Source organism: Cimex lectularius, unplaced genomic scaffold (assembly GCF_000648675.2).
Source record: "Cimex lectularius strain Harlan isolate CLEC.00 unplaced genomic scaffold, Clec_2.1 scaffold33, whole genome shotgun sequence".
Taxonomy (NCBI): domain Eukaryota; kingdom Metazoa; phylum Arthropoda; class Insecta; order Hemiptera; family Cimicidae; genus Cimex; species Cimex lectularius.
In genome coordinates, this window is record NW_019392683.1 from 1,946,225 (window position 1) to 1,964,713 (window position 18,489).

General features: G+C 34.1%; 1 protein-coding gene across 5 annotated transcripts; it reads right to left on the reverse strand.

Moving 5' to 3' along the window:
- Positions 1-4,117: 4,117 nt before the first annotated feature.
- On the reverse strand, positions 4,118-16,941 carry LOC106662434 (prisilkin-39-like). 5 transcript variants are annotated; one of them, XM_014386526.2, is made up of 6 exons: positions 16,842-16,941; positions 8,911-9,010; positions 4,808-4,982; positions 4,518-4,733; positions 4,411-4,461; positions 4,118-4,243 (listed from the first exon to the last, which is right to left on the reverse strand). In XM_014386526.2, the coding sequence occupies exons 1-6, from the start codon at positions 16,872-16,874 to the stop codon at positions 4,207-4,209; spliced, it is 612 nt and encodes a 203-aa protein (XP_014242012.1). In that variant the 5' UTR covers positions 16,875-16,941; the 3' UTR covers positions 4,118-4,206. The 5 variants fall into 5 exon arrangements, 4 of the variants coding, with proteins under 4 accessions (XP_014242012.1, XP_014242010.1, XP_014242011.1 ...); XM_014386524.2 differs by having other exon boundaries at positions 4,118-4,267; XM_014386525.2 differs by having other exon boundaries at positions 4,518-4,742.
- Between the last annotated feature and the right edge of the window lie 1,548 nt (positions 16,942-18,489).

Genomic DNA, 18,489 nt, shown 5'->3' on the forward strand with positions numbered 1-18,489 from the left:
GCAAGATTTTGACAGTATACAAATTATAGCCGCCTTTATAAATTATAGCTGTGCATCCTACTTTGTCATTTATTTGACTTCCATCCGTGTAAATATCTAACTCAGTGTCTTCCATTTCATCACCAAGATGGTTGTTAATCTCTACATGGTGAGTCCACGTCCAGCTCAAAGTAATGATTGTTGTCTGTCCTAATTTCTTGATATATTTCAGTCAGTTCCTTTAATTTTATTTCTGTTGAAGTAATTCCAGCTATAACCACTGCTGCGTGAAAAGAAATTGTGCCGCATTCTCTGATGATTTGTAGAGCAATTTGTCATGGCTTTATTCCAGATAGTAGCAGCATAACTAATATTGGCAATATCACACTCTTGTAACTCATATCTAGGGCTTATCTATGTAATCCCCAATGAACTTTGGCAGATTTTGCAAGTACATACAAAAAGTCAGGAGGCTTTTTCACTTATATTATTGATGTGGGTGTTCTATGTCCATTTATTGTCCATCCATACTGCCAACACTCTGAGTTCTTTTACCACCTTGGGTATCCGTATTAAGTAAACTTCAATGGGTTCCCTATTTCTTTTAGTTGAAACATGCTCTGAGATCTGTGAGATCCCATCATGGTGAACATAGGCTATCAATGGGTGATAATTTGTTTGTCCAATCAAACAGGAGATAATTTCTCTTTTAGAAAGGTTGCACATTCCAAAGTTATATTGAATACTTACCCAAATAAACTGTTGCTAATTGAGGACATAATGCTAAAAAAATATATATAGAACTTGTTTGTGTTGCAAAGCTAAAATGTTTTGCAATTAGGCTCTTCATTAACCCAAAATCTAAAATTAAAATGTAACAATTCTCCTCTCATATTTAAAAGCAATAAAATAATCAATAATATAATATAAATAATACATTATAATAATAAATCAATTTTTTTGCTTAACGTTTCCGCATTAGCCACCAGACTTTTAAGTTTTTAAGTTAAATGTGGAGGGTCGCCATTTAGGGGGTACCAAGAGGGCCACAAACCCGGATGCAGCCAACCAGCCTGGCCATTTTGGCGTTCTTCTTTAGGAATATTCTTTCTCTGTAATGAGGGTCTTAGTGGAACTGTGGATAAAAACCATTAACATGGAAATAATGTGGAAAGGGAGGGGCCACGGTAGCCGAGTGGTTGAGGCATCAGACTCTTGGCTAGTAGATCCCGCGGTCGTGGGTTCGATCCCCACCGTCGCCTCTGGACTTTTTCTAATGCCTAAGGGGACCGGTGGCCGCAATTGAAACAAAAATTGACACGGCACTCATCAATGGAAGGGGCGGGATCGGATCTCAGCGACCCTGAATTTGGTCCCAACCCCCTTCAAAAATGAGTTTCTTCGATGGAAGAACACCGGTACAATGGGGGCTCATGTTCACATTTGTGTTGCGAGCCCTCCCCCAAAATATGGAGCCAGGGATAAAGTATAATAAGCTGTACAGCTCAGCTGCAGTGCTCAGGAGGGAATTCCTCCAGTCCCTGGTATCCATTATAAAAAAAAAAACCCGGAGCAAACTTCGTTCTGGAGGCCCCCTTCTCAACCAAGCAAGAAAGCAGCAACCAGAAAGCCCCCCCCATTTTTTATAGTCATCACACAGACTGGAATAAATAAATAAACTAACAAACAAATAAATAAATAACAACATCAATTAGTTAATATTCAATTTTCATTTGGTTAAAGCACGCTTATATATCAATTTTTACAAGCATAAGTAGATGCCTTTATTTTTGGAGGCTAATAAAGTTTTGTAATTGATAGGCTTTTCGATATATTTCATCGCATACATTTTTACAAGTCACCATTCTCTTTGTAGCGCATACTTTTTGCAGATCGTTATTGTGTGTTCAAGATCATCTTTCACAAAACAAGTCAAAGTTAATTAAATTTTAAATCTAAAATGATTGATACTACTCTATGATCCCTTAATAAGACAGTATAACTGAAATCTTTCAAAGAAAGGTAAACAAGATAGATTCCTCCCAATGAGCAGTACTTTCTATTTCTACATAATTCACTTACCAAAATCTCGCTCAGGAATAAATCATTAGTTTTATAAAAATGTTTGATTGTAAACGCTTCAAAAACCTATGCCATGTCCTTCTACCAAGGCTCTAAAAAATTCTGATCCTCTTATAATATTGATAATAATATTGTTTTAAATGTCAATTATATTAAAGACCTATGAGTCATGCTTCAGCCCAATATGTTTTTGTCACTATATATTTCATCGTTAGTAGATAATTTTTTTCAAATTGCTAGGCTTCATATCTCGCAATACTCATAATTTCAATAATTATAGCCTTTAATGCTCTTTTGTCTGTTCTAATTTTGAATTCTCTTCTCCTGCCTGGTCTCCTTATCTTCTCTGTCATAAGCCTTCTTTAGAACAAGTTCAAAATAAATTAGTCAAATTCATCTCTTTCAAATTGAATATTCTTTATAGTTCACACAATGTTCCTTATGACCAATCTACTTTTCATATATCTTCATTAGAAACTCATCGCGTTTATTTTGATTTTGTGTTTACTTATAAATTAATAAATAATAGAATTGATGTCTTTTATTACTTTCTCAGTTAAATTTCCAATTTCTACTCCATAATCAAGACTCTTTTATATTCATCATTTCTTCCTCAAATATTTGACAAAATTATAATGAAACAAATTAGTTAAAATAAACAAGGAGGGAGAGGGAGGGGGCGAAAGATTGAGGGGGAGAGGGATGGTGAGAGGGGGCGAGTGAGAGAGGGAGGGGGAGAGAGAGGAGAGAGTGATAAAGAGAAAGTGAGAAAAACTGAGAAACGGATGGTGTGAGTTTTATTCATTCACAAATGTGTATCCTTCTGTAGCCATAACAATGATAGTTTACTCACCTCCATATTAATACATAATTTAATAGTTTTCATTGATGGGTGAATGTATTTTGTTTGCTTTACATTTCTTAACGTTCGTATATACGTTAAATATGAACGTATATTATTTGTGCTTGTGTGTTTGTTTATCTTATGATATGAGGTTTATGTAATTTTAGGATTTTTTGTTTTATTCACGACGCTTGTAAAACAGTGGACACGCCGATATCATGTTTGGGGTTACACTGGAGGCAACACTGATTACAGGAAGAGGGGTTGAATGAATGCGTTTTATGAATGTAAAATAAAATCTATGAAACCTGATTTTGTTTAAACGAAAAACATCACATTTGTTGATAAACTATTATATGCAATTATTGTTTATTTTAATAATGACTAATAAATTTCGTTTAGGACAAAATCTCTAGTTATTTACGTGTTTTGTCCATTTATTACTCATTATTATTTTTTTCTTTATTATTATTAATATTAATTAACCAATTTACAGTTATTTTTAAGACAGTATATTATATGAAAAATATACTTTCCAAAAATGTTGATTTCGTGAATCTTTTCCAGACGCCACCAGGGGGTTCTGGAAAAGATTTGAGTTTGCATTGATTTAGGAAGTGCAGTAAACCAAAATGTGGTTTTAAAATTTAAACATTTTACTTATGCCAGTTGTGTTATCCTATACGTTAAAACTTAGTAAAATTATTTCCAACATGCTAGTCATGTTCCGACATATAGGATTCTTTGAAATTTTCCCGAATACCTTAAATATATGAGTTATATGGTTATATAGTTATATTAGTTATTGGTGTAGTCACCAACATTAATAATTATGATGAATAGAATGACTTACGATATATGATGTTATTATGTAGAAATAAGAAACAGGCAAACAAACAGTACTAGAATATTGATCATAAATGACCGAAGAGAGAACACTCTGCTGGCAACTACGACAAAAGTTTCGTTACCTGTTTAGCGAAGTCGGGTGGCGGTCAATAAACTCGATAGACTCCTCGACCAAGTTCATACAATATACAAAATATCATACAATCAATAACGAAATAAAAATAACAAAGAGTGTGATCTATTTGAACGGATTTAACAAAGTCATTTTGTGAAAATCTAATTCAAGAAAACACGTTAAGTAGATGATAGTAGTGGCAAATTGACGATGATGTGGTGAATAAAAAATATATAACAAACGTACGCAAATTATATTTAAATTAAAATGACATAGGAATCTCATGTATATAAATTTTTTAGAAATTAATTTACAAATTTATCTTGTTGTATCTTCTTTAGATCCTTTTGTCATAGTACCTCGTCTCGGGGTTCCTATAGTAATCATAATAATTGTACCTGTCAATAAAACAACAAAATTCTTTGTTAAACAAAATGGAAAACTGGGAACAAACTGTGCGAATGGTAAAGAAAAAACTTGGTGCATTCTGTGCAGAGTTTGCTCTGAGTTACCAATTGTTTGAATTTAGTTGAGACATTACCTGTTGAAACGATCGTACCCAACCCTGTTGTACGTGTCGTACCTGTTGTACCTACAATTTTCTTTTTAATTTCCAAAGTCTTTTGATCTCAATTATTATCAAATTACCTGTCTCCTCTATAGTATGAATCGTAGTATGGGTCATATCTTCCTTTGTAGTTATCGTATCCTCCCCTGTAGCCGGTGGGCCCGCCGCTGTAGTACCCGTCCGGCCTGTAGCCGTACCCGTTGTACCCTCTGTCGTAATAACCCCTGTCTACTCCTCTGTCGTACCCGTAGCCCCGGTCATACCCGCTGGAAGGATACCTGTCGTATCCGTAACCTCTGTTGCATCTTCAAACGTTTAGTATCAGTTTTGCAGATATTAGTTCTACTTCTGGAAATAATGTCAAATTTACCTGTCATAACCTCCGGGGTAGTTGTTACTGTAGTATCCACCACCGTTGTACCCAGTACTTCCGGTGTAGCCTCCTCCGCCACCACTATATCCACTACCTCCGTAGTATCCTCCATACCCGCTGTATCCACCATATCCTCCACTGTACGGATATCTATCATAGGTGCTCGTGTAATCTGAAAAGTGAATTGATTAAAAAATGTAAAGCAAGGGTAATTTTTATTAGGATTAGGGTGGACAGAGAGCTTCGTGTGGAACTTTTGGAAACGGGATTTGATCAGTTCATTGTAGATAGTGAGGAGGGTGAAGTAATAAGAAGCTTTGACAATTTGTCTGAGGACTGATTGGAAAGGTTGGATGCCCTGGATATTTGATGACAGTGCCCGACAGTTCCACTCCGACTGTACAAATTGGTCGCAGTAATATCTTCTTTGGTGTTAGCTGAGTTTTCACGGTCAAAACACATTTCCGTACTAATAGTAGTTGCCTATTTGTTCAATTAAGTAATCTCTTTAGTTTTGGATGGGGATTCCATGTCAGTGTGCAATCTAGGTTCTAAGTATCTAACTTGATTTTAGTTCTTTGTTGTTGAGGTGCAATGGAGTGCAATGTAAACAACAGGGCCACATTTTTCTTCATTCAATCTTTGATAAACGTAAGATGTCTTTGGATGTTGGAGACTGCTTGTATAAGATTCGGTTAGAAGATAAAATGGCGGTATCATCCGCTTAGGTTTTAATGAAGGCGTTGGGACATAAAGGAAAGTCAGGAGAGTAGATGGTACACAGGATAGGTCCATGAATGCACCCTTGTGGCACGGCGACTGGCGGATTTTTGAGTGCATCGCATTTAAGACCCTATCAAAAGCCTGGGCCACGTCCAGGAACGTGTCCTACCAATACTCTTTGGCGGAGAGTCAAGAGGAACGTTTTTCCTCTTTTAGTCTTGTTTGTTTATCGCATCAGTGTCTGACAAAAATGTGCTTGGATAGGATTCGGATTAGAAGAAAAAATTGCGGTCATCCACATAGTGGTTATAATAGAGCTGGGATTGAAAAGACAAAATGGTATACAGGATGGGGCCCAGAATGCTCCCTTGTGGAACACCGGCTTGAACTGGCTTTGCTAAATTTTTTATTGTTTTATTACTACCTTTATTAATAAAACATACATCTCGTAATTTGAGGATATTTACATATTTACATTTATAAACTATAAATCATGTCTTGAGGGGACTCGCCAACCATTGTGGGTCTCCTATTTGCTAAATTAAAACAAATTTTCAAACATTTACCTTAAAGCTAATTTAATTACCAGATAGCCGGAAATTGGTAGAGTAAATAATTCTGAAAATTATAATTTAAAAGGCTAATAAATTTCATCAATATACTTATTGGAATAACATTAATATGATAAATTTAAGATAAACGGGTAGATTTATTGGCTACACTAGATAAGATGCAGGTTTTGTTGTTTGTTCACTGTTAATTTAATTCGAAAGGGATTCCTAGAAATTCGGCCATGAAACTGGGTGGTTTCTTCCCTAATTTTTAATAAAATTATATTTGACTAAGCAGATTTATAATGTAATTATAACAATAATGAGAACGTGGTGGTTGATAAAGTCTTAATATCTTTTATTTGGTACTTAGAGGTCCTAGGTTCGAATCCTATCTTCGCTGGAATTTTCTATAAATAACTTTACTGGATCATTTTCCCTACGTTTAAGCATATTTCCAAGCATTTATATTTGTATTAGCAGGTAGCATAAAATGGTTAGAGTAAAATTTTCTAAAAGTGTATAATTTAAAAGGCTAATAACATTTTTCAACATTTCGTCAATATAAATTGAACATATTGGAAGAAAATTGATGGGCACTGTATAGAATAACATGATGGACTTTATATTGTGTTTGATCTAATTTAATGTAAATTTAATTCAAAGGGGATTCAAGTAAAGCTCGGCCAAGGAACTAAACGGTTTCGTCCTGATTTTTAATATACACTATTGGATTAAGTAGATTAGATAGGGCGTTAAGGTCGTCAAATAGCAGATAATCAGTTAATTTTAGAATTAATTAAGGTTTTCAGTTGAGATAAAAAAGTCAATGGCACGAGCGGGATTCGAACCCACGATCTTCCGCTTAATACGCCGCTGCTCTACCACTTGAGCTATCGTGACTCGGACACCAACCTCCCATCTCAACCACACCTTTCGAATTTTCCCTCCTTTTTGCCATTTTTCAATGGTCAATTGGACCACGAAACTAGTGAAGTTAATTTTAGATTGTGATTTTTTTTTTTAGAATCTTACGATTTTTCATTAAGGCAATCTGAAATAAATTAAGAAAGCGAACTCCAAATAGTATTTTGAGACAGACACACCCTGAAAATCTAATTTATCTTTAAAATAAAGACAATCATACACATAGGAAAAATTCTGGAGGAAAAAATACTGACTATAACAGCAAGTTTTGCTTTTTCCATATTGTTCGTACAAAGAATCCCTAGCTATTCAATTTGTTTTTTTAAATCGTTCCTACGGGAAGTGAATAGCAAAAGGTGAACGTTTTCCGCGCTCGTTATGAATAATTGCGTAGCTAGTTTCGTTGGACAATGATTAAAAACGGAAGCGGTAGGGAAGTGGAATGGACGGGAAAGGCGGATGACTGTCGTCCATCCAGTTTTATCAAACATGTTCAAAAAAATCCAAGTTGAATGAAATAATTTTTGGCCAAATCCGCCATCGTGTCATTGAATTTACAGTCGAATTAAAAATATTCTATTCGAAACGTAAAAACAATATAAAATCGGATGATTCATTTTTATACAAAGATTTTCAGTTAGGTTATGACGAATTAATGAATTACAAGGTCACATGGCTGGTTTGCTTGTATGTGCATTTCTATTTGTACATGTATGCAATGTATCCAACGAATGTATGAACGAATTTTAGTGTGTTTTTCTCTACGAGTATGTTTAAGTACTTTCGCTGTCTTGTATTTATATGTGCGACTTTTATGCCTGTGTTTTGTGACTTTTTGGTGTTTGTGTATTTGCGTGTGTCTGTTTAAAAATGCATGACATTATTATGTCATCTATGACAGTTCCAACAGATTATCACATTTTCTTTACTTCTCTGTCCTGCCTGTTCTTCAGATTCGGATTTCTATATATAGACTTTATCCCTCTGCACGTGGTTTTTTTAACATAAATTTTCCCCCACAAATTATTATGGAATTTCTCATAACTCTTTGTATATAAAAATGATTAGTTGTTGTAAATACTAGGAAACCATAGTGAAACATCACTTTCTCTTAATTCTAAAATTATTGTATATCTTTCAATTAATTAACCATTTTATGTAAGGTTTTGGTTGAAATGAAAAAGTTAGTGTCACGAGCGGGATTCGAACTCACGACCTTCGGCCCAATAAGCCGCTGCTATAACCACTTGACCAAGGTTAGAGTAGCGGCGCATTGAGCCGTCGTGAGTTCGAATCCCGCTCGTGATACTAACTTTTTCTTTTCAACCAAAACCTTACATAAAAAGATTAATAATTGAAATAAATAATTTGCTCAATGAGACCACTAAATACTATTACTAGAGTATTGTATATTATATTGCACAAGTACAAATAAAAATTTATTCTATTCTGTTCTTCAGATTAATTAATTTGTTAATTAATTAGTTATTAATGTTTGATCAGTTTACGGATAATCTGACATAAATGAACTTAAACGAAAATCATCACCCATGGGCATCCCGATGACAGGGATTTTCCGTAAGCAGTGGATTCGAGAAGGCGCAATTAAGTTCAACTGGCATATGAGTCGTTGGGAAATTAAAAAAGTCATTTAAGTAGTTACTTAATCTTTCCGGACATTTCTTCGTATACATGTTAAAACACTTAAAAGTGATTAGCAAAATAGCAGATGAGATCTTGCATAAAAAATTCAAACCGTGTGAACCAAAGGGTCGACAATAGGATGATATCAACAGTTACAAGGTGATTCGCAGGCCTATTTCAACGTTATCTTTTCCTATCCAACTTCCTTAGTTGAAAATCTTTGAAAATAAAGTAAATTTTTTTACACAAACTTACACCTGTTTGTTGAGTCGGTCTTAAGGTCTTCACCAGCAGGCTTCCCCTTGGGGCCTTCTTCGGCGAAGGCGGCAGCGAAGAGCAACGCAAAAGCGAAAATCTGTGGGAAAAAAAAATCCAAACGGAATTATGAAAATTAATTGGGACGAATGACCCCAGGTAATTGACATACAACGCGAAGCGCGGAAAGAGCGAAGGACGCGGTAGAAAAATTAAAGACCTATCACTGTCGGTGATCTGGACAAAACGAGCAACGACCTCGTTTTTCGACGATAATATCTCGTTGGGACTTGATTTACGGTTATTATAATTTGCCGGATTTTCTCGTCAATTCAAATTGAAAACATATCGGTTCGAGTGGGGCCTATAATTTAAAAAAATGAGAAATATTGAGGATCTCATCCTGAACCTGAAAATCTATGTTCTATTTCTATATAGGATCTGACTATTCTTACCATCAAAATTAAAATTGTATTTTGATCAATATTCATCAGAATGCCTGTATAACACTAAATCCATCCCTAATCATAAAAAAGAAAGTTTTTCTTTTTAAATTGCTTTATAAGGAATTACCTTCGTAAAAAGTTACGGGTTCCTGAATTAATCTTTGTTGTTTTTTTCACTTGTTAAAATATCCCAAAGGATAATCGTTCTGTTCTTCTCTGAAGAACAGGATCATCATAAAACGTGTGAAAAAACATGATTTTCATTATTGACTTTATTGACAGAAAAACTGCCTATGATTAAGACGACTTATTACAATTAATCACCAGTTTAAAAAAAATTTAAATTGCTTATTGGTTTTGGGAAATTTGCTGAATAAAATATTAGAAAACCATTTGAAATTGAATCGGGCAATACAGAACATTATTATATATACGTATGATGGGATTAACTAAATAAAGAATAACATAATTTTATGTTGATAAAGTAGGATAACATGATTTTCATTACTGACTTTATTGACTGAAAACTGCCTACGATTAAGACAACTTACAATTAAACACAACTTTAAAAAAATTAAATTGCTTATTGATTTTTGGGAAATTTGCTGTATAAAACATTAGAAAACCATTTGAATTTGAATCGGGCGATAGAGAACATTATTACGTATAATGGGTTTAACTATACAAAGAAAAACATACTTTTATAGTAAGTTTATGGTATAATAAAGTAGGTTAAAAAATATTACACATTCATTTTATCCACCAGTTAAAACCCTTAAATATGAATTTTTATAGAAACAAATAAATGAATGAATAAAAATAATTAAATGTACAAAGAGTCCTGGGTGATTTTGGGGTTGTACCCTGGGGCAAGATTTTTCTAAATGTTTTGTTTTCCATGTTCCAGATAATTCATAATTCCTATGGGTTTTATCAAAATTCAACTTTATTACAACCGTTAAAAAGTTCAATTCCTCGTCTTTCAGGGTTTTACAGCAATACGTAGATTTTACGTAATTATAAGTTTGAAAAATAAAGATGAAATCAATTTCTGGAAAGGTTTATTTTATATCTCCAATTCTCATTTATTTACTGAAGCTAAAATTATACCATTACGTGTAGTTTGGAGGTCGTACAATCCTGTAAAGTTTCCTGCAGACCAGTGAAGTGTATCAAACACCATTTTTGTGATTCTCAGAAAAATCTGAGACATTTGGAATGTGAAAAATTTGAGAGAATAAATTTATTTGTTGATTCCTCTCTCTCACTCTCTCTCTCTCTCTCTCTCTCTCTCTCTCTCTCTCTCTCTCTCTCAAAATATATATATGAATATATTTAAGCATATTTAACGGTGTAAAAAACTACTACCAACGCTAAAAAATATATTTTTTTCACGTACTTTTTCCATCGCTGGGTTGATTTGCATTGACTATTTTCGTGTTTTGCCAAATATTGGGTTGTCCGGAAAATAATGCAGGATTTTGGTATTAAACAAAAAAAAAGAAACTAGTTACTTTAAAGCAATGTTCTTTAATCAAAATAATTTCCCATACTCTCAATACATTTCTCCCAACGTGTTGGTAACTTATTAATTCCGTCTGAGTAGAATTCAGAATTTTTAGAATTGATAAAGTCAATAAATGCATTTTCCAGTTCCGTTTGATTTTTGAATATTATGTGTTGTAAGTAGTGGTCCAGGTGTCTAAAAAAATGGTAGTCAGTAGGCGAGAGGTCCGGAGAGTAGGGTGGGTGAGGCAAAGTTTCATAGCCAAGCTCCAATAATTTTTGTGACGTTACACGTGACACATGTGGTCGAGCGTTGTCATGCAACAAAATGGGCCCTTTCCGATTGACCAAAGAGGGCTTCATTACTGCCAATTTCTGATGCATGGTATTAATTTGGTTACAGTATGATTCAGTATTGATGGTTTCGCCAGGATTTAAGAAGCTGTAGTGTATTAAACCAAATGAAGCCCACCATACCGTAACCATTACCTTTTTTTGATGAGTTGGGGGCTTTGGAAAATGTATTGGAGCTTCTCCTTTGTCGAGCCACTGTCCAGAACGTCTAGTGTTATCGTAGAGAATCCACTTTTCGTCACATGTAACAATTCTGGCCAGAAATGGGTCATTTTTGTTTCGACAAAGAAGTGATGCACAAACATCAAAGCGCTGATTTTTTTGGCGATCGTTTAATGAGTGTGGAACCCAATTTTCGAGTTTTTTCACTTTTCCAATCGCCTTGAGGTGGTCAGCGACGGTCGTTTTACTGACTTTGAGTTGCTCTGCAAGTTCTCGAACAGTTGTTTTGGGGTTTTCTTCCTCTACTGATCGCAGAACATCATCATTAAGAGAGGAAGGCCTTCCACGACCTTCTTCATCTTCAAGGCTGAAATCTCCCTCCCGAAATTTTTTAAACCACCTTTGCACAGTGCACTCATTAACACAACCCTCGCCCCAGACTTGGTTAATGTTTCTAGCCGTTTGGGCTCCGCTTCGGCCGAGTTTAAACTCGTAAAAGAAAATCGTACGAAATTCTCGCTTTGACATTATAAGGATGACTGAATTATTTCCAAGTAGCGGAATGCTACAGAGGTAAACAAACAATATCATTTGGAAGAGGATTAATAAGTGTTGACATTCATACAAATGAGTAATCCTGTAAACGTAAACAGAATATTTTATATAGATTTTTTTTAATGAAAACTTAAAATCCTGCATTATTTTCCGGACAACCCAATACATGTGCCAATTTTTTTTTAGTTAGGAACAAAGTCAAAATTCGTTTTCTGCACCAGATACTTGAACTTGAATTTTGAATGAATTTGAATACTTGAACACAATTTTTTGGTAAATTGTTCTTAAAATTAATGTTTCCATTGCTTTAGTTACAAATGAGTACGATTTTTTGTAGAAAGCCACAAAATGGCCATAACTTCAAATCCACCCACAAGAATCATAGAAAATTAGAATTGGAGATATAAAATAAAAAGTTTGATTTTTGGGTTTTTGTTGATTTTATCCTTATTTGGCTCACTTATAATGACAAAATCTAGTAGCCGAAAAGGGCGTGGAAACAACAATTACTCAGCGAGACTTGGCGGACGGTCGAAACGCGTTCTCTATTTCAAATATTCAAAGATTTATGACGCATTCATGGAGTTATTAAATAAGAACAACATAAAATGGATTTTTTGTTAAAAATCTGCCTTGGGTTTAAATATATTTTCTATACGTTGCTTGGTCACAATATAATTATGGTTTTATTTCAATAGATAAGAATTTGTTCGCCTGTACTTGTTTGTATTTTTTTGCAAAGAATGTTAAAACATTTTTTTTAGCAAGAAACAAAATTGACATGCGTTTAAAACAAATCGGTTCTGTTTCTGATGGATGGATTACTCAGCGAGACTTGGCGGACGAAACGGGTTCACCATTTCAGATATTTAGAGATTTATGACGCATTCATGGATTTATTAAATAAAGACAATATAAAATGGATTTTATGTTAAAAATCTTCTTTAAATAAATCGGTTCTGTTTCTAATGGTTGGATTCAGGGTCCTAATGGTACGCGGGTTACCTGTACCTGTCCGTCAGTAGCTTAAAGCTGAGTGTAGCTTGGACCAGACGATATTAGCCGAAACTAACGAAAGGTGTCGAATACAAGTGAGTGTCTCGAAGTCTGAAGTTGGTGCAGTAACCTGATCAGACATGACAAATGTTTCTGGAGCGGAAGGAAGGGTCATTTGACGATTTCAAGTTTTAAGAAAGGGAAAGCTTCTCCAGAAGGTTCAAGGTTGAAGAATGTTGCTTTTTTTGTGGCTCTATAGGGCTTATTGCTTCATGATGCCCAAATAACGCTAATGAGGATTCAATAAATGAGTAAATGGGGTCACCTTGTGTTTGTGCGGCTGGATCTCCATCGTGGGTAGCGCAACTACCGACAATCACAGTTAGAGTGTTTATGTGTTAATGCCTTGTTAGATACAGGTTGTTCCAGATCAATTGTTTTCAAGCATGCCCAGGTTGTGCACAAAGAACACAAAGGGTGAACATGATGTCTGCGATGCTTCTTACAACACACAAGTCAGGATTCGTGGCGTATGTACTGCTTTTGACTGTTCAGTTGCTGCCGAAGTAGAAGATCCTGTTAGGACGTAGAAGACCAATGATGGGAGTTCATATTAGTTCATAAAAATGGTGGGTGAGGTGGAATTGGCAGGAAGGAAAAACCTGTGTTGAAGAGAAATGTGGTTCAATACAGCTTTTCATTCGAAGGTCAGACTGCCTCCGATCGTGAAGTAGAAGAATGGATAGAACTTGGATGGCTTCAGCCTTTTGAATTAGAACATGAAGGTTCTAATGGCAATTATTCACCCAAACAAGGACAAAGTCAAGCCAGTGACTGTAGAGAATTGAACCAGTATCTCCAGACGTATAAATGAGAGTGATATTTGTCGTGAAAAGTTAAGAAGTGGAGGCGCATGGGAGAAAATGTACGATGTATAGATCTACGCAAATTTTACCTTCAAATCTATAGGTGTGAAAACTGTGAAAATTTCAGGTTGTAAAATTTAAACAGAAAGCATATATTTTTGGCAAGGCTTGGATTTGGTTTAAAGGTTCCCTAAAAATTATGTCAGCTATCGTGAATAAAGTGATGTCAGTAGATAAAATAGAGCTGGTAACAATTACATGGATGATACCGTAAAAGGGCCAATTGTGTCATATGACCGTATATGATGTTGGGTCAATATGGATTGAGCTCAAAGCTGGGGAGTCTCATTTGTATTAGAATTTTCTGGCTTGGAATTTCTCAGCAAGCGAAAAGATATTGGACAAGAAACAATAAGTTTATGTTGGAATTCGTCCTCAACTATTTGCCCACAGAACAGTTGGCAATACCACTATCGGATGTACGTTCACCAGACACATTGATGTTGATATTATGCTCTATATCTTATACTGTCTGAAAAGTATTATTCATTATTATCGTCTTTACTTTATTATAAATGTTTTCTTCTTAAAATGTTTTTCGTTAATTAAAACCCAAAGAAGATTTTTAACATAAAATCCATTTTATATTGTCTTTATTTAATAAATCCATGAATGCGTCATAAATCTCTAAATATCTGAAATGGTGAACCCGTTTCGTCCGCCAAGTCTCGCTGAGTAATCCATCCATCAGAAACAGAACCGATTTGTTTAAAACGCATATCAATTTAGTTTCTTGCTAAAAAAATATTTTAACCTTCTTTGCAAAAATACAAACAAGTACAAGGGAACAAATTCTTATCTATTGAAATAAAATATATAATTATTTTGTGAACAAGAAATGTAAAAAGTAGTTAGAAAATATATTAAAACCCAAAGCAAATTTTTAACATAAAATCCATTTTATGTTGTTCTTATTTAATAACTCCATGAATGCGTCATAAATCTTTGAATATTTGAAATAGAGAACGCGTTTCGACCGTCCGCCAAGTCTCGCTGAGTAATCCATCCATCAGAAACAGAACCGATTTGTTTTAAACGCATGTCAATTTAGTTTCTTGCTAGAAAAATATTTTAACCTTCTTTGCAAAAATACAAACAAATACAAGGGAACAAATTCTTATCTATTGAAATAAAATATATAATTATTTTGTGAACAAGAAATATAAAAAGTAGTTAGAAAATATATTTAAACCCAAACCAGATTTTAAACATAAAATCCATTTTATGTTGTTCTTATTTAATAACTCCATGAATGCGTCATAAATCTTTGAATATTTTAAATGGAGAACGCGTCCGCCAAGTCTCGCTGAGTAATTGTTTCTATCCCCTTTTCGGCTACAAGATTTTATGTCATTATAAATGAGACAAATGACAAAAACTCAAGAGTCAAACGTCAACGTTTTATTTTATATCTACAATTCTAATTTTATATGTTTCCGGTAGATCGGTGGAGTGGTTTGAAGTTATGGCCATTTGGAATTGAAGAAATGGAAACATTAATCTAAGAAAAATATATTTTTTTTTTTTCAAAAAATTGTATTCAAGGATTTTTAGTGGTTTGTGGTTTTATTCGGATGTTTTGATGATGCTGATCTTCAGGGAAGGTCAGAACGATTACTTTTTAGGATATTTCAACAAAATTCCCAACAACCAAGATTTCCTCCTTTTTTGGGGGGAAATTATTTACAAAGATTAATTTGCGAACCCGTAAATTTGTCTTAATTCAGTTCTTTCATAAAGCAATTTAAAAGGAAAATTTTTCTCTTTTCATGGAGAAAGAATGAAATTTGTCACATTTAGTGTTACACAGACATTGTGATGAATTTTTCATTTCATGAAATTTTTCATCTGAACCAAGACCTTTCACAAAAAGAATAATTAATTGAAATGAGTAATTTGGCCAATTAGACCACTAAACAAAATTGGATTCTGATGAATATTGATCTTAGGGAATTTTTCTTTATTTTAACCTTATCTTTCTTACTTATAATAATATAAAAACGTGAAGAGTGTTTTATATTAACTCAAAGAAAAAAAATACAGCTTTCCAACGGTTTTAAAACATAGAAATTGGGTAAAATCAAGAGATGTTATGAATTTTTAACTAGAAAAGCGAACATTTGCGAGAAAAAAATTACCCCCCAACGAATAAACACCAAAAATTGTGTATTTTTTGCGGTAAAAATTCATATTTAAAAGCATTATAAAGTGCTTAAAACTCGGTATTTTTCAAAATTTATTTTTTTGGTCTACTTTACGAAGTTTTCATTCGTTTTTATGACTTTCTATGTATGTAATCTCCTTTAATACAATCCTGTATATAATTTTCTTAACCTAGATAAAATAATAATCTCGAAATGCATGCATAACAAAGACAGAAAACAGTAGTTTAAAAAATTCTATAAATTATTCTGGACTCCTGGGACACATTGGCATGTACGCATATTCGTCTAATATTTTTGACCTAGATATCCAAAAATTTATTGAAATTGGTGAGGAAAATGCTTGATACAATATCAAAGTTTAAAAAATATCGATTAGTTCATCAAGGTTCCAACTACGAGTTTAAAATGACAGCTGTATAATTGAAAAATAGATTAATATGACATTGTTGTTTTTTTCTTTAAAGACAGATGGGAAACTTTCTAATTTTAAATTTAATTATTTTTATTTCATAAGATTTTAACATATAACATTTTGATGAATTTTTTTTCTGATATTCACATTTAATACACGTTTACAGTGAAGATAAATCAAGTTAACTCTGTAAAATAAATAAAAATATATAAAATGACGTTTTTTGTTTATGACTACAAATGAATTTAAAAGAAAGATGTGCTCTCTGAACTGTCATTGTCTATCCTCCAGTTCTGCAAGTTGTGTAAGTCGGTTATTTTGCATTTCGCAAGTCCACTGATTTGAAAATTTTTATGGGTCCTCGAGGACGAAATTGCCCACACGTTTCAACATCTCGCATGCGACTTACCTTTGTTCCTCTCATGTTTGCGATAGTTGACATACTGCTAATGAGCCGGTGGCCGGCTTACGTTTAAATACTCGGGCCCGCCTCCCTCTCCTCGCCGTCCCTTATCCTCCGAATTTACCATTAAAAGGTCTTCCAGTGGAACTTGAGGGCCAGGGGTGTTCTCGATTTTTCTCAAGCACGTGGGACGATCTGGGAAGGAGGTCACGTCCGAAAGGAAAGAGACGTAATAGAAGAATTTTGTTTTCCATCTGAGCCGAGTGTGTTCATGATTGAAATGGAAATGGAAATAATGAATTGGCATATCAAACCGACGATAAACAGAGATCATCCCAGGTCTGCGTAATTTTTGAGTCGATGCGAGTAGTTGCATTCGTAATTTGTAAACAGGAGGAAAAACACCTGAGCCACTTCGATAATGATTGACTATTGATATGCCAAGAATTATCCCAAAAAAGTTTTCACTATTTGATGCATATTTTGCGAATGATTGTAGATACTTTGTTAAAATAGTTCCGGAATTGTCTATTACAAATCTTCTTGTCAGAAACACAATCTTCGCTTAATATCTGCGTGGTATTTATTCTTAATGAATCCAGGAATTATAGAGAAAACATCATAAAATAATATAAATTACTCTCTTGGCTGTTATTACAAAAATAAGATAACGAAAGAAAACTCCAAGAGCCGGAAAGGGAATCGAACCTAGGATCAAACTGGCCAAATGCCAGATTAAATTACCCATTAAAAAATAAAATATAAATGTGATAATGTTAATAATTAATTGGCAGTACGTTATTTCACACTTTATTTATCTAGTTTTTCTGTTTTTCTCGCTTCTTCTGTGAATTACCACAGTGTATTGTGTGACAGACAGATATGTTTATAAAGGAAATAGCAAAAATAAACGGACCGGAAAGAAATTTTGGCAGACAACTCCAAAATGACGTTATAAAAGTAAAGAAACGATAAATATTTTTTTTATTTGTGTACCACTCATTGAGAGGAATTTTGAAATACTCTCGCTCACTCTTTCTCTCCCCTTCTCATTCACACATTCATATTCATTCATTCTTTATATTTCTCTCTCTCTCTCTCTCTCTCTCTCTCTCTCTCTCTCTCTCTCTCTCTTTCTCTCTCTTTTTCTCTCTTTTTCACTTCATATATTAACCACTCGTTCATTCACAATCATTCTTTTTATTTATCCATTTCTCTCTTTCTTCATCTCTCTTTCTCTCTTTCATTCTTTCTTTCTCTTTCTCTCTCCCTCCTTTTCTCTATATCTCTTCCACTCTCATTTACTCTTTCTCTTTCTCTGTTTGCCTCGTTGTCTTCACAATTGTTTTCATTGTATATGAATCTCTCTGTCTCTCTCTCTCCCCCTCTCCCCCTATCTATCTATCTATCTTTCTTTCTCTCTTTCTCTGTCCCCAAACACCACACACAAAAATTCTTTCACCATCTCGTACTCTACAGCTTTTTGTCTTTATTTTCTCTCTCTCACCATCTCTCTTCTATCCATTTATTTATCTCATTCTTTCTCCTTCGTTCCTTCTTTCTCTCTCTCTATACATCTACCTTTATCTCCAATCCATCTATTTATATTATACTCCCTCCTTCGTTCACTCTCTTTCTCCCCCCTCTCTCACCA